Source organism: Balaenoptera musculus, chromosome 5 (genome assembly GCF_009873245.2).
Source record: "Balaenoptera musculus isolate JJ_BM4_2016_0621 chromosome 5, mBalMus1.pri.v3, whole genome shotgun sequence".
NCBI lineage: Eukaryota > Metazoa > Chordata > Mammalia > Artiodactyla > Balaenopteridae > Balaenoptera > Balaenoptera musculus.
In genome coordinates this window covers 9655807-9672147 of record NC_045789.1, presented here as the reverse complement: position 1 = coordinate 9672147, position 16341 = coordinate 9655807, and the positions used below count along the sequence as shown (strand labels likewise).

The 16341-nt window shown below is 41.2% G+C and overlaps 1 protein-coding gene across 9 annotated transcripts in view; it reads left to right on the top strand.

Annotated features, from left to right (window-relative positions):
- FAM13A (family with sequence similarity 13 member A) overlaps positions 1-16341 on the top strand; it is a 343034-nt gene that overhangs the window by 238964 nt on the left and 87729 nt on the right. Inside the window, exons 1-2 of one of the 9 annotated variants that reach the window (XM_036852677.1) lie at positions 1086-1462; positions 3245-3289. The exons of 6 other annotated variants lie outside the window; for them this stretch is intronic. In XM_036852677.1, the coding sequence (XP_036708572.1) occupies positions 1434-1462; positions 3245-3289 (74 nt within the window). In that variant the 5' untranslated portion in view covers positions 1086-1433. Of the gene's footprint in view, positions 1-1085; positions 1463-3244; positions 3290-9909; positions 10256-16341 lie in introns of those variants that run through there. 2 more of the 9 variants (XM_036852678.1, XM_036852679.1) reach the window with 2 other exon arrangements.

The window sequence follows — 16341 nt, the reverse complement described above, 5'->3', positions numbered from 1 at the left end:
GGTTCCAGACGCGCAGGCTCAGTAGTTGTGGCTCACGGGCCCAGTTGCTCCACGGCATGTGGGATCTTCCCAGACCAGGGCTCGAACCCGTGTCCCCTGCATTGGCAGGCAGACTCTCAACCACTGCACCACCAGGGAAGCCCCCCCGCCCTCCCCCCCGCTCTGTTGCTGAACGTCATGGACTCTAGCTTTCTGCCCTTTCTTCTACTAAAAGCTGTGCTCTGGACTTTGTTGTAACTCTCGGCAAATCCTATGATATGAAAGAAATCTTATTAAAATATATTTTTACTATTGTTGCAACGTTTGAAACCTGTGAATGAACAATTATGTTCCTAAAATAACACTTTAGTATTCCACACTGAAGAGGAAACTAAGGGAGAGCTGGATAATTAACAGGCATTTTAGCAGACCTTACGAGAAATTGATTTGGTGTTACCTGTAAAAAAAAAAAAAAATCTATAAATAAATAACCAACCAACCAAAAACATGCTGGTGATGTTCTTAGAGGAAAATGACTCTTTAAATAAACACATTCAACTTTATAAGGATAAACAGAAATAATCAGTTGAAATACTTCCGTGGGAATAGCCGTTTTGATCCCTTGAGACGGTGGGCTGTCTTAGGACGTGTGTCCTCCCCAGAAACGAGAGCTATGTGCCTTGGGAGATGTCCCCAGTGACTAGTAACCACCGCAATGTAAACAGACATCAGCAGGAAATAAATATGGGTAGGGCAGGAGTCTAGAAGAATGCCTGTGTGCCTTCTAGAAAAGTGTCACGCCTTCCAATGCTAGTGGTTTGATTTTTTTTTTGTTATTTTTTTTAAGGAAGAAAGGAGACTGAGCATAGCTCACGCCTTGTGTCACAGAAACCTTTCGTTTCGGAGGCCGTGCCTTTCCTTGACAAATGGATTTCCTTGTTGGCAGTCCTCCGAAACGTTGAGAAGTGGAGGGACCCTTTGCTCTCGCTGCAGTTATTGGTTGCTTTCCGCAGACGGACAAGCCCGTCTGTGGAAGGGCTCGGAGGAGAGTTTCGAGTTACCAGAATTAGGCAAGCCCGCCGCCGAGAAGCCGCAGCAGCAGCAGCAGCAGCAGCAGCGCCTTTAAGCCCTGCGGCAGCTGCTCCTCTGATTGGCTGGCGGGCTCAGCTGCTTCCCTGGAACAAAGGTCAGAGTGGACTGCGGTGGAAATGTGCAGAGGCAGCGAGCGAGCAGCCCTGTAGCTCCGCCCGGGGAGGTTCGGAGGCTGCGAACCGCAGGACGCTGGCTGGCGGCAGAGCAACTTGCTTCTCCGGCGGCGGCGAGCTGCAGCCTCGCGCCCCCAGCCCAGCCCAGCCGCTGAGAGCAGCCTGGCCCCCCCGCCCGCCCCCGAACAGACGCCCTGCTGGGCGCCGAAGACACAGTTGTGAGGGTCCCTTGCAAATCTCCAGACAACGATGGCTTGTGAGATCATGCCCCTGCAAAGGTAGTGTGCTTTCCTATCTGGTTCCGTTCTTCTCTTCTGTGTTTTTCTGAATGTTCCAAAACCGTGTAACTTCTTTGCCAGTACTTGGCATCTTTCAGTCATGTGCTGCAAACTGTGTAGAGTTCCTTGGACGTAACGTGCTTCCCCGAGACCAGAGAAGTGTAGATATTTGACCGCTTCTTTTGCTGACACTTCTGCCCAGCTTCTCATCTTCTTCACTTGATTCGTCTGTTCAGTTATTGCCTTCCTCGAATGAAAATAAATATGAGAAAGCGGCTTTGACAGCTGAAGAAAAACAGAAAGTGAAGAATGTATCGAGCGGGTTTAAAATAAAACTCAGTCAGCTTCTTAGCAATGTTGTGGAGCTGCGGTGAGCTCTAAGCTCGTTTTGAAGGATGTCGACAGGCGAAAGACCTCTTAAAAATGCATCTTAGGAGCCTTCTCTGCTGGAGTTCAGATCTAGGCAAGGATTTTCTATCAATAAGTACTTTATAATACGTGGACATAAACGTGAAGGTTATTATTTCCCCATGAATAATTCTAGATAGGTTTATTACACAGATGACATCTTTGAACAAAAACACTGCTCTGTAAGAATGATTAAGCTCAAGGCGCTGTTTTGTTCATTAATGATTGTAATATGGATCGTGGAGGGTGAGGTGGAGGAGTTATACCAGTGCAGAAAAAGGTAAATTTAAACAAAGGGCTTGTTAAAAAGAACACTGCTGGTGAGCTAATACGTGAATAAGGTGTCCCGGAATGTTGAAGCTGGAAGTCACCTCCGTGGTGATGGGGTCCAGCCCTCCAGTTTCACAGCAGGAAAACTGAGGCTTGAAGGAAGTCTGAGTTGCCCAAGGTCATGTTTTAGGATTTTTAGAATTACTTTTGCCAATCATATTATCCTATTTCAGCCGCACCTGCTCTACATGCAGTGGCATTTGATTCCATGTAAACGCTTCCTTTAAGAAAACTGTTAGTGGAAGTGATTTGAAAAGTCAAATGGTGAACGTGGTTTATCTATAAGATTGAATAAAACCTAGACAAAAAAGTGAATTTTATTTTTAAAAACCATGCCACCCATATTTTACTGGATGTTCATGTTTCAACATGAAAATAAGGTAAACAAAAATTGAGTGTTCGTTTGGAAAATGGTTCCTGCAGATGTACCCTGTGAGATAAAACGGTGTAGTTGTTTTCCTTTCACTGTAATGACAAGTGCACTGTCATGGGAGCTTGATGGGGGTGTCCCTAGAATTCCTTTTCTAAAATTGATAACCCAAGGTAGCACAGAGTGATTTATGGATAGATCTGAAATTTGTCTATATTAATTCAGTGGAAATGTCCACATGCTTGAAACTTGCAAGAGACTAAAAACGAATGTACACTCTTTGGAGTCTTGATTTGGTTTCCAACTTTAAAGTTGGGACCTTGTTTTATCTTATAATGGTGTCAGGTCTTAAGTGTCTTAAGCAAGTCCTTTCTAGATAAGCATATTGGCTCTTACTGAACTCTGTAATAAGCTGCTCAGTGATATAATCACTGTTAAGAAGCAAACAGATCTTTATTCAGCTAAAATATTGTTTAGAGAGTTAAGTTGATGAAAGCTAAAATAGAATCAGCGTAATTTCCTGCAAAATTATTTTGCACTGTTAGTCCTTACTAATAAGCCTACGTAAGAGGAATAATTTGACTTTGCGTTCAAGACTGCCGATCAGTGCATTCACTGTCTCCCTGTTTCTGAGAGTTTAATTTGATTGATTACCCTGCAATCCTCACTTCCAGCCTGTGCCTGCCTGTGATTATGTACTTCTTGAAGGCAAGGAACAGGTAGGTTTGTGTTGTTCACTTCGTTATGGACCTCTTTTGAATTTAAGTGCTTATGCAGAAAACTTTCCTGTTCCTATGTATAATTGCTTCTTCCGAGCCCAATTCAATATTTTTGGCTAAGGATTTCTGTGACCCTCTAGTAAAGATGACTGTTGCCAACTGCCCGCACTGTTATCCCGCCCGGAACAGGAAAGTTGCAGAGCCTCGTGGTGCACATGCCGGCTGATGGGATGAATGCTTTGCTCCATTCTCTTTAAGAGCACTGAGGGGCTAGAAACTGAATGAAAAGAAGGGTGAGGGAAAGAATAGCTTTAAATACCAGTTAGAGAAACTCATGCTCACTCATGTTCGTATTGAGCAGAGAGGCCAATGCCTCTCATTCTGTAGGTGCATGAGAATTACCTAGCGACCTTATTTTTTAAAAATCAGCTTCTTCCTGCTGCCTTCCTTCCCTAGACTTACCGAGTCTGAATCTGGGTGTGACAGGGAAAGTATCAACATTTTAACGAGCTTCCTGAAAGCGAATCTGGTACAAATGGTCCACACAGAGAAACACTGATCTAAGCTCTGGTTAATGAGTATAGCTTGTATAAAGCCATTGACAGCAGGTGTCAAGATGTAAGATGTAAGATGCTAACGCTATACTACTCAACATCCCCAAATAGCATATTTAATATCAGGACCTTATGTGAGGTGTCTTTGTCATAATTGATGCTTTCATTTACTAGACGGTCGGTGTTACCTATTAGAACAAAGCATACTTACAGTGTTTTTTAATATTTTCTTTATGACCGAACACTACCCTATACTGCCAGTAAATTAAGACACAACTCTGCTTCAGAGAGGTCACATGCTAGTGAGGATGCAGACACATTACCAGACCGTTACAGTTACATTACTGTGGTGAATCCAGTAATGGAGAGTATAAGTAGCATAATAGTAGAGATGCACCTGCGTGGATAATATTACCCTGTGTAACCTCATATAAGCATATGATCTTATTAGATGGCATGTTTGCATCTCAGTGTCTACTTAGCTTATAATTCCCATGAGTGACTTTTTAGCCTTTCTTAGCATGTTGTGAAAGTATCTGGAAGATAAATCTGTTACTGCTTATCTGTAACTAAGATGAGACTAACAGATGAGGTCGGAGGCTAAGAATGAAATAAATACCTGGGTTCGCTTTAATGTATTTTGCTATCTGTTTACAACTTAATGTAATTTGCAGACTTTCCAGGGTGGGAGTAGCTATGTGGAAACTCATGATCTTTTAGAAAAACTGCAGAGGCTGAATGTTGAAAATGTGACCCTCTGTAGAGTGAAGGACGCGGTTCTTAAAGTTCACTTCAAATGGCTTAAATTAACGACGGATCTTATATGTCTTTTGAGATGGTTAAATTTTCCCAAACATTTTTAGAAATACTAAAATATTTGCACTGTATAACATTATATGGATATTCTTGCCAACTGAAAAAGTTCTTCCAAAGAAATAAAATAATGTCATAAATAAGTAGAGAAACTATATTAAGAATTGAAATAAAAGGTTTCTTCTCTGGTATTAAATTTACCTTCTGTCACTAAAGAGAATAGTATGTTTTATCAGACTCTAGGCTTTACTTATACCTCAGACTCTTTGCATGATTCACATGCCATTGGCTTGTTTTCCCTTAGATATTACAGATCCGTAGGTAAGGATCTCCATTTTCTGTATAGAAAGACTTCAGTAGGCTAAGCAATAAAGTCTTCACTCACTCTTATGTCTATGACAGAACTCTCAACTTCACAGCAGGAGTTTGATTTGCTAGATTAACTTTCAAATAGTCACTCACTCATCTTATATCCACAAAGACTAATGATGGATGGATGACATTAAGAGCACTAGTGGTTAATCTAGATTCCTTTGGTTTTAATGCATTGACATCTGTTTTCACAGGTTTAGCATCCCTTTTTTCCCTTGGTTTATTTATCAAAGTGGGAAACTGAGATTAACAATGTCAGTGTAACTCTCTTTTTCATTACTTTACCTAGCAAATTATGGTATTCAACATACGTTATTGAATATTCATTTTATGATGGTGAAACACACCATACTTCTAAATTGCAATGGCTCTTGAAGAAGGTTTATAGCAACAGGATTAGGTAACATGTATTAGTGATCCAGCATGGGAAAATTTCACTGAATCTTCTTATCAGCAGAATTCATCTGGTCTTTTCTAAGCACTGGTGTTTAGAATGTCCTTTAGCAAACAAGTAAACACTGGGAACATGGGGATGATGTGGGATTTAACCAGGGAACAACCCAGGCAATGATGGTTCTGCTTGTGAGTCTTCTGGGTGATGTTAGAGAGCCCTCTACTGCTTGTGGTGGTGACTCCTTCAGTTAATTTATCTCTTCAACCCGTGTTATTCCGAACTTGTTGGCACTCTGATAGCACTCCCTGCACTCCCCGCCCTCCTCCTCCACAAACACAGTCTAAGAGGGGGTTAAAAGCTGCCTCGCCTCAAGTCTGGGTTAACCCTTCTGGGGTTGAATATCTGAACTTGGACTTCATCACCAGTGTGGTCTGTATTTGGTAGTAACAAGAATCATTGAGAACAAGACAGACCTCTGTGGGCTCTACTCTCATGTGATGGTTGCAGTACCTCTGGAGTTTAAATATTTGCTAATTACTCCAGATAAAGAAGATAGTATGAACTAAGGTGAGGGTATTCTTCAATTTTACAGAGATCACCCTGTCTAAGCCACTGAAAAACTGAAAGAGAGGCGTTAGAGAGTCAGCACTAAACAGTGGGGAAAGCAATGGAAAGATAGTAAACTTGCCGTCACGAAATGTATCCAGACACGACAGCTAATTAGCCACGTGAATTTGGGCAGGTCATTTTCCTCACCTATAAAATGCGATGATAATACCTACCACACTTACTTAGAGGAGAAATTTTGTAGTTAAAGAATATTATAGTTCTTTGTAAATGATAACTATTCAAATGTAAAGAGTAGTAGCATATTGCTTTTCTTTTGATTTTGTTACTCTTACACTTGCATTGTCTTTCAATTTCTTGAAGCAAGAGTGCTTTACACTTAAGGTGATGCTCTACCATTGCATTGTATTGGGTGAATAGTAGAAAGCGACCTAAAGCGTGATTTGTGGGAAGCGCCACTGCAAATACCATAGAATCAAATTTCTTGAAACTCTCAAAACCTTTTACCCTGTTTTTCCTATAATACTTATATATTTATGTGATGATAGAATGAACTGCCAAAAAATAGTTCGTACTATATGAAAACTTTTAAAAGCACTATTTTTTCTTCCCTTAACAAGAACCAGAAATAACTTTTTTAGTAATAGCTTTATTGATATAATTTACATACCGTGCACTTCACCTACTTAAAGTATACAATTCAGTGGTTATTAGTATATTCACAAGGTTATGCAACCATTGCTAACAGTCAATTTTAGAATATTTTTGTCACCCAAAAAGAAACCCTGTGCTCTTTAGCTCTCAATCCCTACTATGGGCTGAATGTTTGTGCCCCTCAAAATTCATATGCTGAAGCTTTAATCCCCAGTGTGGTGGTATCTGGAGGTGGGACCTTTGGGAGGTAACTAGGTTTGGATGAGGGCCATGGAGGTGGAGCTCCCAAGATAGGATTGGTGCCCGTACAAGGAGATGAAGGGACCAGAGCACAGTCTCCCCACCCACCCCCATCCACGTGGAGGTACAGCAAGAAGGTGGAAGTCTGCAAGCCAGGGAGAGCTCTCACCAGAACCTGCCGTGCTGGCACCCTGACCTCAGACTTCCAATCTTTGGAACTGTGAGAAGTAAATGTTTCTGTTGTTGAAGCCGCCCAATCTGGTATCTTGTTATAGCAGCCCAAACTGACCACAGCAACCCTCAAGCCCCCTATCCCACCTCTAGGAAACCGCTAATCTACTTTCTGTCTCTATAGACTTGCCTTTTCTAGATACTACATTATAACAGATCATCAAGAAGCCAGATGTGGAAACTGATTTTATTTCTTGCATAGAAAAGATATATTGATGGGAAATAGTGGGGATGAGGGTAGTAAAAAGAAATAGTAGGAAGCCCTAGAAGTTAATTTTTTTAAAGTAAGTGACCCCAGTAAAAGAAATAAAAATACTGGGTAAGGGGAGAGGGAAGAGACACAGGACACATTTTATGAAAACCTTTTAAGGTTTGGGGTCAGGAAAACATGGTATCTTCTCATCAAATATAAGAATAAAAATCAGAACACTTGAACGTCATAGAAATAAAAATGAAGAACTGAACTGCTTTTCTCAGATCACATTGAATGGAACCAACACACTAGAAAAAGTTAAGAAGGGTTCAGGAAAAGCTTAAGATGATACCTCAGTATTTTTGCTGCCAGCAAAATGACGATGGGAAGAAATGTAACTTTGCTGTCTAGGTTAAAATAGCCCCTGAAATTATAATTAGGAACCAAAAGCCAGCCAGAGGAGACCATTGATAAACTATGCTGTGTTTTTGTAAGGGACTCTCCTTCATTTTCAACGCCTTGACTTGGCGAAAACTCACGTGCCTGCCTCTGTGTACGTGTGTGTCTGTCTGTCTGTCTCTGTGTCTTTCTCAGTTCCTCTAGTGCCGCCGCCTGGCACACACCTGCTGTGTCCACAGCACTGGGCTCCCTGCCGTGCCTCCTCACGCCTTCACACATCCTCTGCCTTTGTTGGAGAACTTTTCTCCTGTCCATTCATTATCTTTGTCCTAATAATGCCAGTGTGACCCGCACAATTCACTCCCAGTGTCACTTACGTCCCCTAAGCTCCCCTAACCTGCGGGTCTGCACCAAGCTTCTTCTGACTTTAAGGTCTGGAGCTCTGGCTTCCACAGACCTGAGATTCAGGATGTGAATCTCAGCCCCGCCTGGCTCTGTGACCTTCCACCAGTTGCTTATAACCTTTCTAAAACGTACTTTTCTTATCTGAAAAATCTGGTGAGTAATACCTTCCTCCAAAGATGTCACTGAGGATAGAGTGAGATAACGTACATGAAGCTCTCAGCCCAAGGCCTGGCTTATTAGGGCGAGCTCTCAGTACTGGTAGCTCTGGATCCCTTTTTTTATGATAATGGTCAAATGTCAAGTTTCTGTTTCTTGGCTGGCCTATAAATTCTGGGAAGGTTGAGCCCATATCTTAATAGCCTGCATATCTCCATCCCTATCATAAGCTCTGATAAGTAGTAGCACTCAAAAAAGGCTGAGTGAGCTCTGGCCCTGGTTTTGGAAGCTCACGGAGCTCGAGCCTGGGTGGACATCAACCTTTGTACACTCGCCGGTCACTTGTCCTCCTGCAAACCAGTGTAAAATCATGGCAGTGCAGATACAAGTCCTTGACTCATCTTTCTGTGCAGAGCCTTCCTCTGGCAGAGGGAGAGTTCACTGGCTGGAAGGTGACAGGCGAATTCGCATTGCTTTCTGCACAGTTTCGTGTGCCTCAAGAAATCCGCATTCAGAGTTAACGACCGGGGAAATTATATACCTGTTAAATAAAAACTATATTAACGAGCCATTAAGAATGTTATAATAAAGGTAATAATTGAAAGAAGTTAGTAAAAAAAACAATTTCCTGTTTCCTTCTTCCCTTCTGCAGGTAACCCCCTATTCTTTTGCTTTTGTTTCAGTATCTAAAGATTAGAAAGCATTTTAACTGATTTGCTAATGTTCTAAAAATATCCTCTTATCCACTAATATCAACACCCTCAAAAAGAAAGTTACTGTGTTTTTACATTCTGAACTACTGCCTCCCTAAGGCGATATTGCTATGTCTATAATAATGATAAACATCAGTTTGCTGAACAAGAATCTCAAAAACAAATCAGAGCTTCCAGCTACATTGAAAATAGTTTTGTGACTAAACCAAAAATTTCTTTAAGCTCCACCCAAACCTTTGGGTTTGCAATGAAGTAAAAAAATTTTCTTTTCCTGCTCTCAAGCCAGAACAAACAGATAGAGTGTGTGGCAAGGCCATATTCAAACATTGCCTTGCCTGAACAAATCCTTTTCTGGGCTCACTGTACCCTACAGAAAGTACAGGGTTTATATTACTGGCACAATGGCAGAGCTCCCCCTCTGTGCAGTGGGAGAAAATTAATTTTCTTTTCTAAATAAGGGTGGGAGAAAACCCATGGCACAGTTGCACTTCCATTAAGTTCGGAATCGCAGGGAAGAAGATAACTTAAACTAATCAACATACAGCTCTCTGAGAATGCTTCCAGCTGGCAAAATTAATTTTACAAATTATAAACAGTGTATGTTTTAAAAATATGTAATCGCACGGTAGTGTCAGCACTCAGCAGGGTCTTGATGATGCTGATTTTATTCCACAGCCACTGACTGAGCACCCGGAATGTACCTTGCTAGGTGCTGGTGGGGCAAAGATAAAGACAAATCCAGGAGGTGGGGCAAGCATCGGAACTCAGGAATTTTGGCGTCGTGTGCTAAGCACTGCCTCGTGGCTGTGAACGGTGTCCGGGAGCCTGGAGGGAGAAGCCGCTCCCCTCTCCAGGGTGATGGAGATGGCGTCCCAGATTAGATGACATTTGAGCTGAGAGATGAAGTATTTACCAGACAGAGAGAGGTGGCGGAAGCATTTAAGATAGAGGGAACAGCACGTACAGACAGAGTTATGAAAGCGCAGTGAGAGGTCGACAGAGGCTCACTGCCCTGAGGTTGGGAGGACTCTTGTGTGCCAGGTGCACACATCTGGATTTTACCCCAGAGACGAAGGGGAAGCAGGGAGGCTTTTAGGTTAGGGGGATAAATCTGGTGGGAGTATTAAGGATAAACTGCTCTGGATGGCAGGGGAAAAGAGTACTGCCCCTATGAAAGACTAAGGCAGTGGAAATGGAAAGGAAAGATCAGATTCAGAAGACTTGACTCTTTCTGAGATGAAATCAACACAGTCTGGTGATTGACCACGTGTGGAGGTAAAGGATAAACTTTTTTTTTTTTAAGGAGAGCAGTTGGCCTATTAATACAACTTAAATATTGTAACAGGCATGAGGATTCTGTCCCGTGACTTCTAAACACATCTCCAGCCAGGATCCCCTGTAAAGTGAATGTGATGCTCTTGGCTGTGTCCACAGGTGGTGCTAGTTTCCTGTTGACCTTCTCACTGTAGGGAAGATGCAAAAGAGATGGAAGGTGAAGCAATCCCACCCCTCCCTGCTTAAAAACTTTACTCCCCTTCCCTGACAAGCACACTCACCACCCCCCTCCAACTCCCTAGAGGTCGAAAGGTGGTCATCAGAAGGGCATCCACGGGTGGAACTAGCTGGGTAGAGGGATTGAATTAGAATGAGATGCTCCCTAGTTCCCTCCAAGTATAATAGTTCTTTGACTTGAAGAGACCAAAATATAGGTGATAAAGAATGCTGTGGTCACAAAGTAAGGAGGAATCAAAAAAAAAACAAAAAAACCAGGGGTCCCTGAGTCTCCTTGACACCATCCTGTGGTATAAGCAGGAAAAGAATATTTAAAAGAGACTTGGATAGAGACACAGATGTACAGAACAAAAGTATGGATACCAAGGGGGGGAAGCAGCGGGGATGGGGGTGATGGTGGTGGGATGAATTGGGAGATTGGGATGGACGTGTAGACACTGATGTGTATAAAATGGATGACTAATAAGAACCTGCTGTATAAAAAATAAATAAAACTCAAAAATTCAAAAAATCTATAAATAAATACAATGAAATAAAATTCAAAAAAAAAAAATAGAGAGAGAGAGACCTGGAAATCCTCTGTCAGCTCCACCACGGTCATCTAGAACGACATTCTCACGCCCATTGCTGGGCAGATCTGGACCCGCTTCCTCTCTGGTTTTCTGTGCCATCCAGGCTCAACAATATCTGTACTTCTTTGGCCCAGAGCTGATTCTGGCAGTGGGGCAGAGAAGAAAAAGTGTTTGTTCTCTGTCCTATGAGAACATAGATCTTAATTCAGCAACATTCACTGAGTATTAATTACACATCAAGCAAGGGAGATGTGTTTTTAGCATAGCATTTTTCAGCTGTGGGTCATGAACTATTGGTGGTCATAAAACCAATGGAGCAGGTTGTGACCAGTGTTTTATATAAAGCGAAGTATAGCAAAATAGAAAATATCCAAAGTAAGAATAATTTTATGACACGTGTCCCTTTTATGTGTCTCTGTACTATCATGATGTAAAATGTGTTTCTAACTGGATCGTGGCCAAAGTTTTTCAAAACACTGACTCTGGACTGCTTACTGAGGATAGTTTATTTGAACGAGAGGTTAGTACAGGCCTGGAAATCGAATCCTCATGTCAGTGTGGGCAATCTGTTCTAGTCTCAGCATCCCTACAAATGAATTTCCAGAGCACAACCTTTACATAAGATGGAGACACTTTCGTCAGGTTCTTAATTCCGGATTTGGGGAAAAAACATTTTTTTAGTAGATATATTAGTTTCCTAGCACAGCTGTGATGAAGTACCACAAACAGGGTAGCCCAGAAAACCAGCAATTTCTTGTCTCACAGTTCTGGAGGCCAGAAGTCCCAAATTTACATGTTGGCTAGGGCTGTGCGCCCTTTAAAGACCCTGGGGAATGAGTTGTCCCCCTCTCTCCTCGCTTCCTGGAGTTCTTGGCTTGTGGCAACACAATTCCAGTCTTCACAACGCGTGCTCCCTGTGTGCAAATATCCTGTTGATAAGGGCGCTGGTCATCTTGAATTAGGGCCCACTACAGTAACTTCACTTTAACTCGGTCACCTCTATAAAGACTGTATTTGCAAATAAGATCACATTCTGAGTTTCTGGGGGTTAGGGCTTCAGCGTATCTTTTTGTAGGGACACAATTCATCCCCTAACAATATATTTCAAATTTCTACTAAGCAATCAAGAAAATAGTAGAAATATTTTCCTGTCTTATCGGGGGGAAAGCTGTAAATGTTTGGAAGTCTTTTGATTGGTTTTGCTTCCGAAGTGTAATACCTCTTCGTGTTAGCTAAAATTTCTAGTCCTGTGAACGTTAACAGTTCAGCTCTTTGCATTTACCCTTTGGTCAGGAAAACATATTTGCTCTTGAACTTCAGTGGTGTGTTTTTATTTCTACTGGCAGCTAGGTGTTGCATTCTTAGTTACAACATACAAATAATATAACTGTAAACAAAGTTGCTTGGGTTTATAATAAAGAAGTATACATACATCTACAAAAATGCCCCCTAAAATTACAGGGGCAAACACTTGGCTACAAACTGATCTGTTTTCCAAACCTGATTTGTTTTCCAAAAGGAACAGGGAGATTGTTTTCTACCGTGTTCCTGAATGGAGCTGAACCAAAAATCTGAGCAGCAGAACGCCAGCTGCTACATCACACCCCAAGTGGAGGGTTATAAACGCTATAAATGGAGGGTTATGAATGTTAATGCCTGAGACTGTGGATAAATCAAAAGGCTCCAGTATGGCACTTTACATTTTGCAGAGGAAGGAAGGAAAGTAAATATGCTAATTTCACTCACCTCATCGTCCTCGAAGAAAATTCATCTATGAAAATTCTTCCACTTAGTACATTCTGTTGCAACGTGAGGGAAAAACCTGAATTCCAGAGAAAATGTTTACCTAATACTTTAAAGTTTGTCCTTTCACTTGGCCCTCCCTTTCTCTCTCCCCTTGGCTCTTTGTGTTTGTTTGTTTGTTTTTAAGCCCCAGGAGATGGTTTTTCTAGTTTTTTCAATGAATGGAGCCTAATCCTTAGCCTTTACCTATTTGCTGTACTTTTCAGTACCCAAGGAACACTTACAAACTATTTCTCCTAGCTCAGATCACTTGAAAATGTAGTTAAAGTATGTCGCCAAATATGCAGATTATGTTAATTTGGGGGTAGCCAGCCACATTAACCAATTAGAAAGTTGGACTAATTGGAACATTTATCGGGACAGTTCAAAGGGAATTGAATGGAATGGTGGTTTGATCCAGTAACTGAGTGTCCGTTCTGAATACCTCAGTCTGGGAATTCTCCCAACAGTATTTGGTTTTTCTTAGACACAGAAAACGCCATGCTTTTCACAATCTCGGTTAGCTTGCTGTGTAATTAAATTGATAGGGATTGCATTCTGTGGCTTCAGTTTAGAAATGAGTGCAGCTCAGGAAGAGATTGTAAGTCTAGGTGTCATCCATTTACGTGCCGTTATGTTCAACCAATGTTGAACCACATAAAAAGATAAGTTAGTAGAGCACAGGGAACGGTACTCAATATTCTGTAATAACCTATATGGGAAAAGAATCTGAAAAAGAATGAATATATGTATATGTGTAACTGAATTACTTTGCCCTAGGCCTGAAGCTAACACAACATTGTAAATCAATTAAACGCCAATATAAAATAAAAATTAAATGAAAAAAAAGATAAGTTAGGCCCCCACTAAAACCCTCCTGTCTTTGTTATTGCCCTTCTGAGTTGTAGCTTCTTAGATTTGGACGGTTACTTGGGTCTATTTGATAAATGTTCTTCCCACAGGTAGCTGTTTTGAGAGACCATAACACCCCATGTCTAGGACGTTAAGCGCCCAGTGGCCTGACATACATGAGGTGATTGCCCAAATCTCTCAATGTATTTGAATTAAAAAAAAAAAAAAAAGGCAAACTAATTAGCCGCTTAAACTTGGCTATTATTCTGAGTCAGCAAACAGGAAATAATTAACACATTGGGTTTATACTAGTAACCAAGGAGGAAACTGAATGAATTCCAAGTTGTTACAGTTTGTCATTGGCTTCATTTCATGACACGTCTCCCCTTTTCATTCACAGTACATGTGCTTATTTTTAAAAATTGAAAGTAAATCTGAATTAATTCTCAATTTAAAATTTAGGGAAAAAAATTACAACTCAGTTAATATCATTGGACATGTCTGAGATTGATGTAAAGCTAGGAACAGGCATAAGTATCTCTATAAATAGGTGTTTGGGCACATGTAATAATAGTCCAGTATTCATTTTGCACAGAGGTAGAAGTGGTGATATTTTCAAATGTTTTGCATTCCAGTGTGTACATTTTATGGAAAAGTTTATTTTCTCTGTTCTATTTGGAAGAATTGTCCTCGGCCATTTTTCCTTCAAATTGCCTTTAAAGTCAATGCATAAAATTGATTTTTAGAATTAAGTGACTTAATCAATTTGAAATCAATGCTTTAGTTGTTTCATAATTTATACTGTTGTCAAGATTACATTACTAAACCCCGGGCCAAGGGTACTTTTATGAAAGGGAAAAAAGAAATAGGCTAATTAAGTGTCAAAATTAATTATTTATCCTCATTTTCTTTTCAAATTATATTGTTCTTCTTGGGTACTGCGCATGGATTGCTGCCCTGTTGGCTGCTACTGACTAAGCACATCTACTACTGAGTCTGTTTCATTTCATTTAAATAACAGTGCTTTCATTTTCTTTTTTGGAACACTTATAACTGCTCAGAATTCAGGGACATATCCAAATTAAGAATTTCTGATTTTGTCTTTCATTGACAAATTTACCTTATACACATGCAGCCTGAAAAATATTTGCTCATGATTAAAAACTTGTGTTTCTATCGAGACGTTCTTGACATGGTGCCAATACATTTTAATAAATTAACCACCTTGTACGCACTATCAGGCATAATGCATTGTGAATGGACTTTGACTAAGGTTAGTGTAGAGTCGCTATAATCCGAAGCATGGCATGGAGCTTATAAATTATAAAGTCCACAAGATCTTGTGCCAGAATGAGGACATTCACTCCATAATATTTTGATAAGTTAAAATTGAAGGCAAGGCAGTAAACAACAAAAGTGTGTTGTCTGCACATCACTAGCTGTGTGACCTGGGTAAGTTGTGTGCCCACTCTGAGCCTGCTGTTCTCAAGGGAGGGGCAAGTACCAGGGAGGGATTTTTGTGAGGATTTACATGAGATAATTAATGTCAAGCACCTGATCGTACCTGGCTGATGAATAAGTGTCTGAGGGAGAGAAGGTGTAAAGAAAGAAAAGATTGATTTTGATTCCCCCTGTTGGCTACAAGGAAATTTTCAGGCACACACAAAAAGTGTTAGCCAAAGCACATAACAGCTGTGTTCAGAACTCTGTACCATTAAATCACCTCCCAAAGCACTCCTGAATTCTAAGAAAACCAACCATACTGCTAATTGAATGGTCACTAAAGTACCCTTGTTAATTTTCATTATAATTTGTTACATGTTAGAGTTAAGGATCTGTTCTGGGCAAAAAAGTATTTAGTACGTCGCTCGTTTTATAACACTTGTGTGGCCAAAATCTTGGCTCCCTGTACACGGATGCCGAAATGAGATACAGAGACAGAGTTTTGGAGGAGAAAGAAAGGGTGGCTTTATTCTTTGCCAGGCAAAGAGGGGAACACAGCAGGCTAGCACCTCAAGAACTGTGCCCCCCTCCCTGGGGAATAGGGAGAGGTCTTACAGTCGGGGCTTGTGGTCAGGGGTATGCAGTAAGGATCAAGGCAGTAACAGTCCTGCATTCTTCTTTCTTCTGCAGAGTTTCAAAAGGGTGGGGTTGCTGACAGGATTAGGGTGTGTGCAGGGTCTCAGGTGGTCAGTCTGCTAATCTTGAGGAGCTTCTCTGGGCCCTTTAATCTCGCCTCAGGTGGTGTCCTGGCTGCTCCCGGCTTGATTTGCAACTGTTCGAATCTGCCCTTTGGACCTCAGGGAAGGTCATGGAGGCTGGAGTCTTGCCTGCAAGAAATGGGGAACAAAAAGGCCTCTGTGCCTGGGAGCCCCATAGGCCCTGCTCCGTTTTACACGGAGGCAATGTTCCCATAATAGTAAAATCATTATAAGTTTTTTGTTGCAGCCTTTTTGCGTAGTGGGGTCACACTTAGTACTTTTTGACACTGAACGCTTGATTAGCAAACAAACCCAATTCTAACATGTTTATAATTTGTTAAGTGTTTTCAAGGACTATTTTGAAGTCAAATGTGTAAGCCCCTTGTATCAGTTTGGCTTAAAGTAGTCACTGCTGTAATAGCACTGCTCCAGGTGGTTTCTT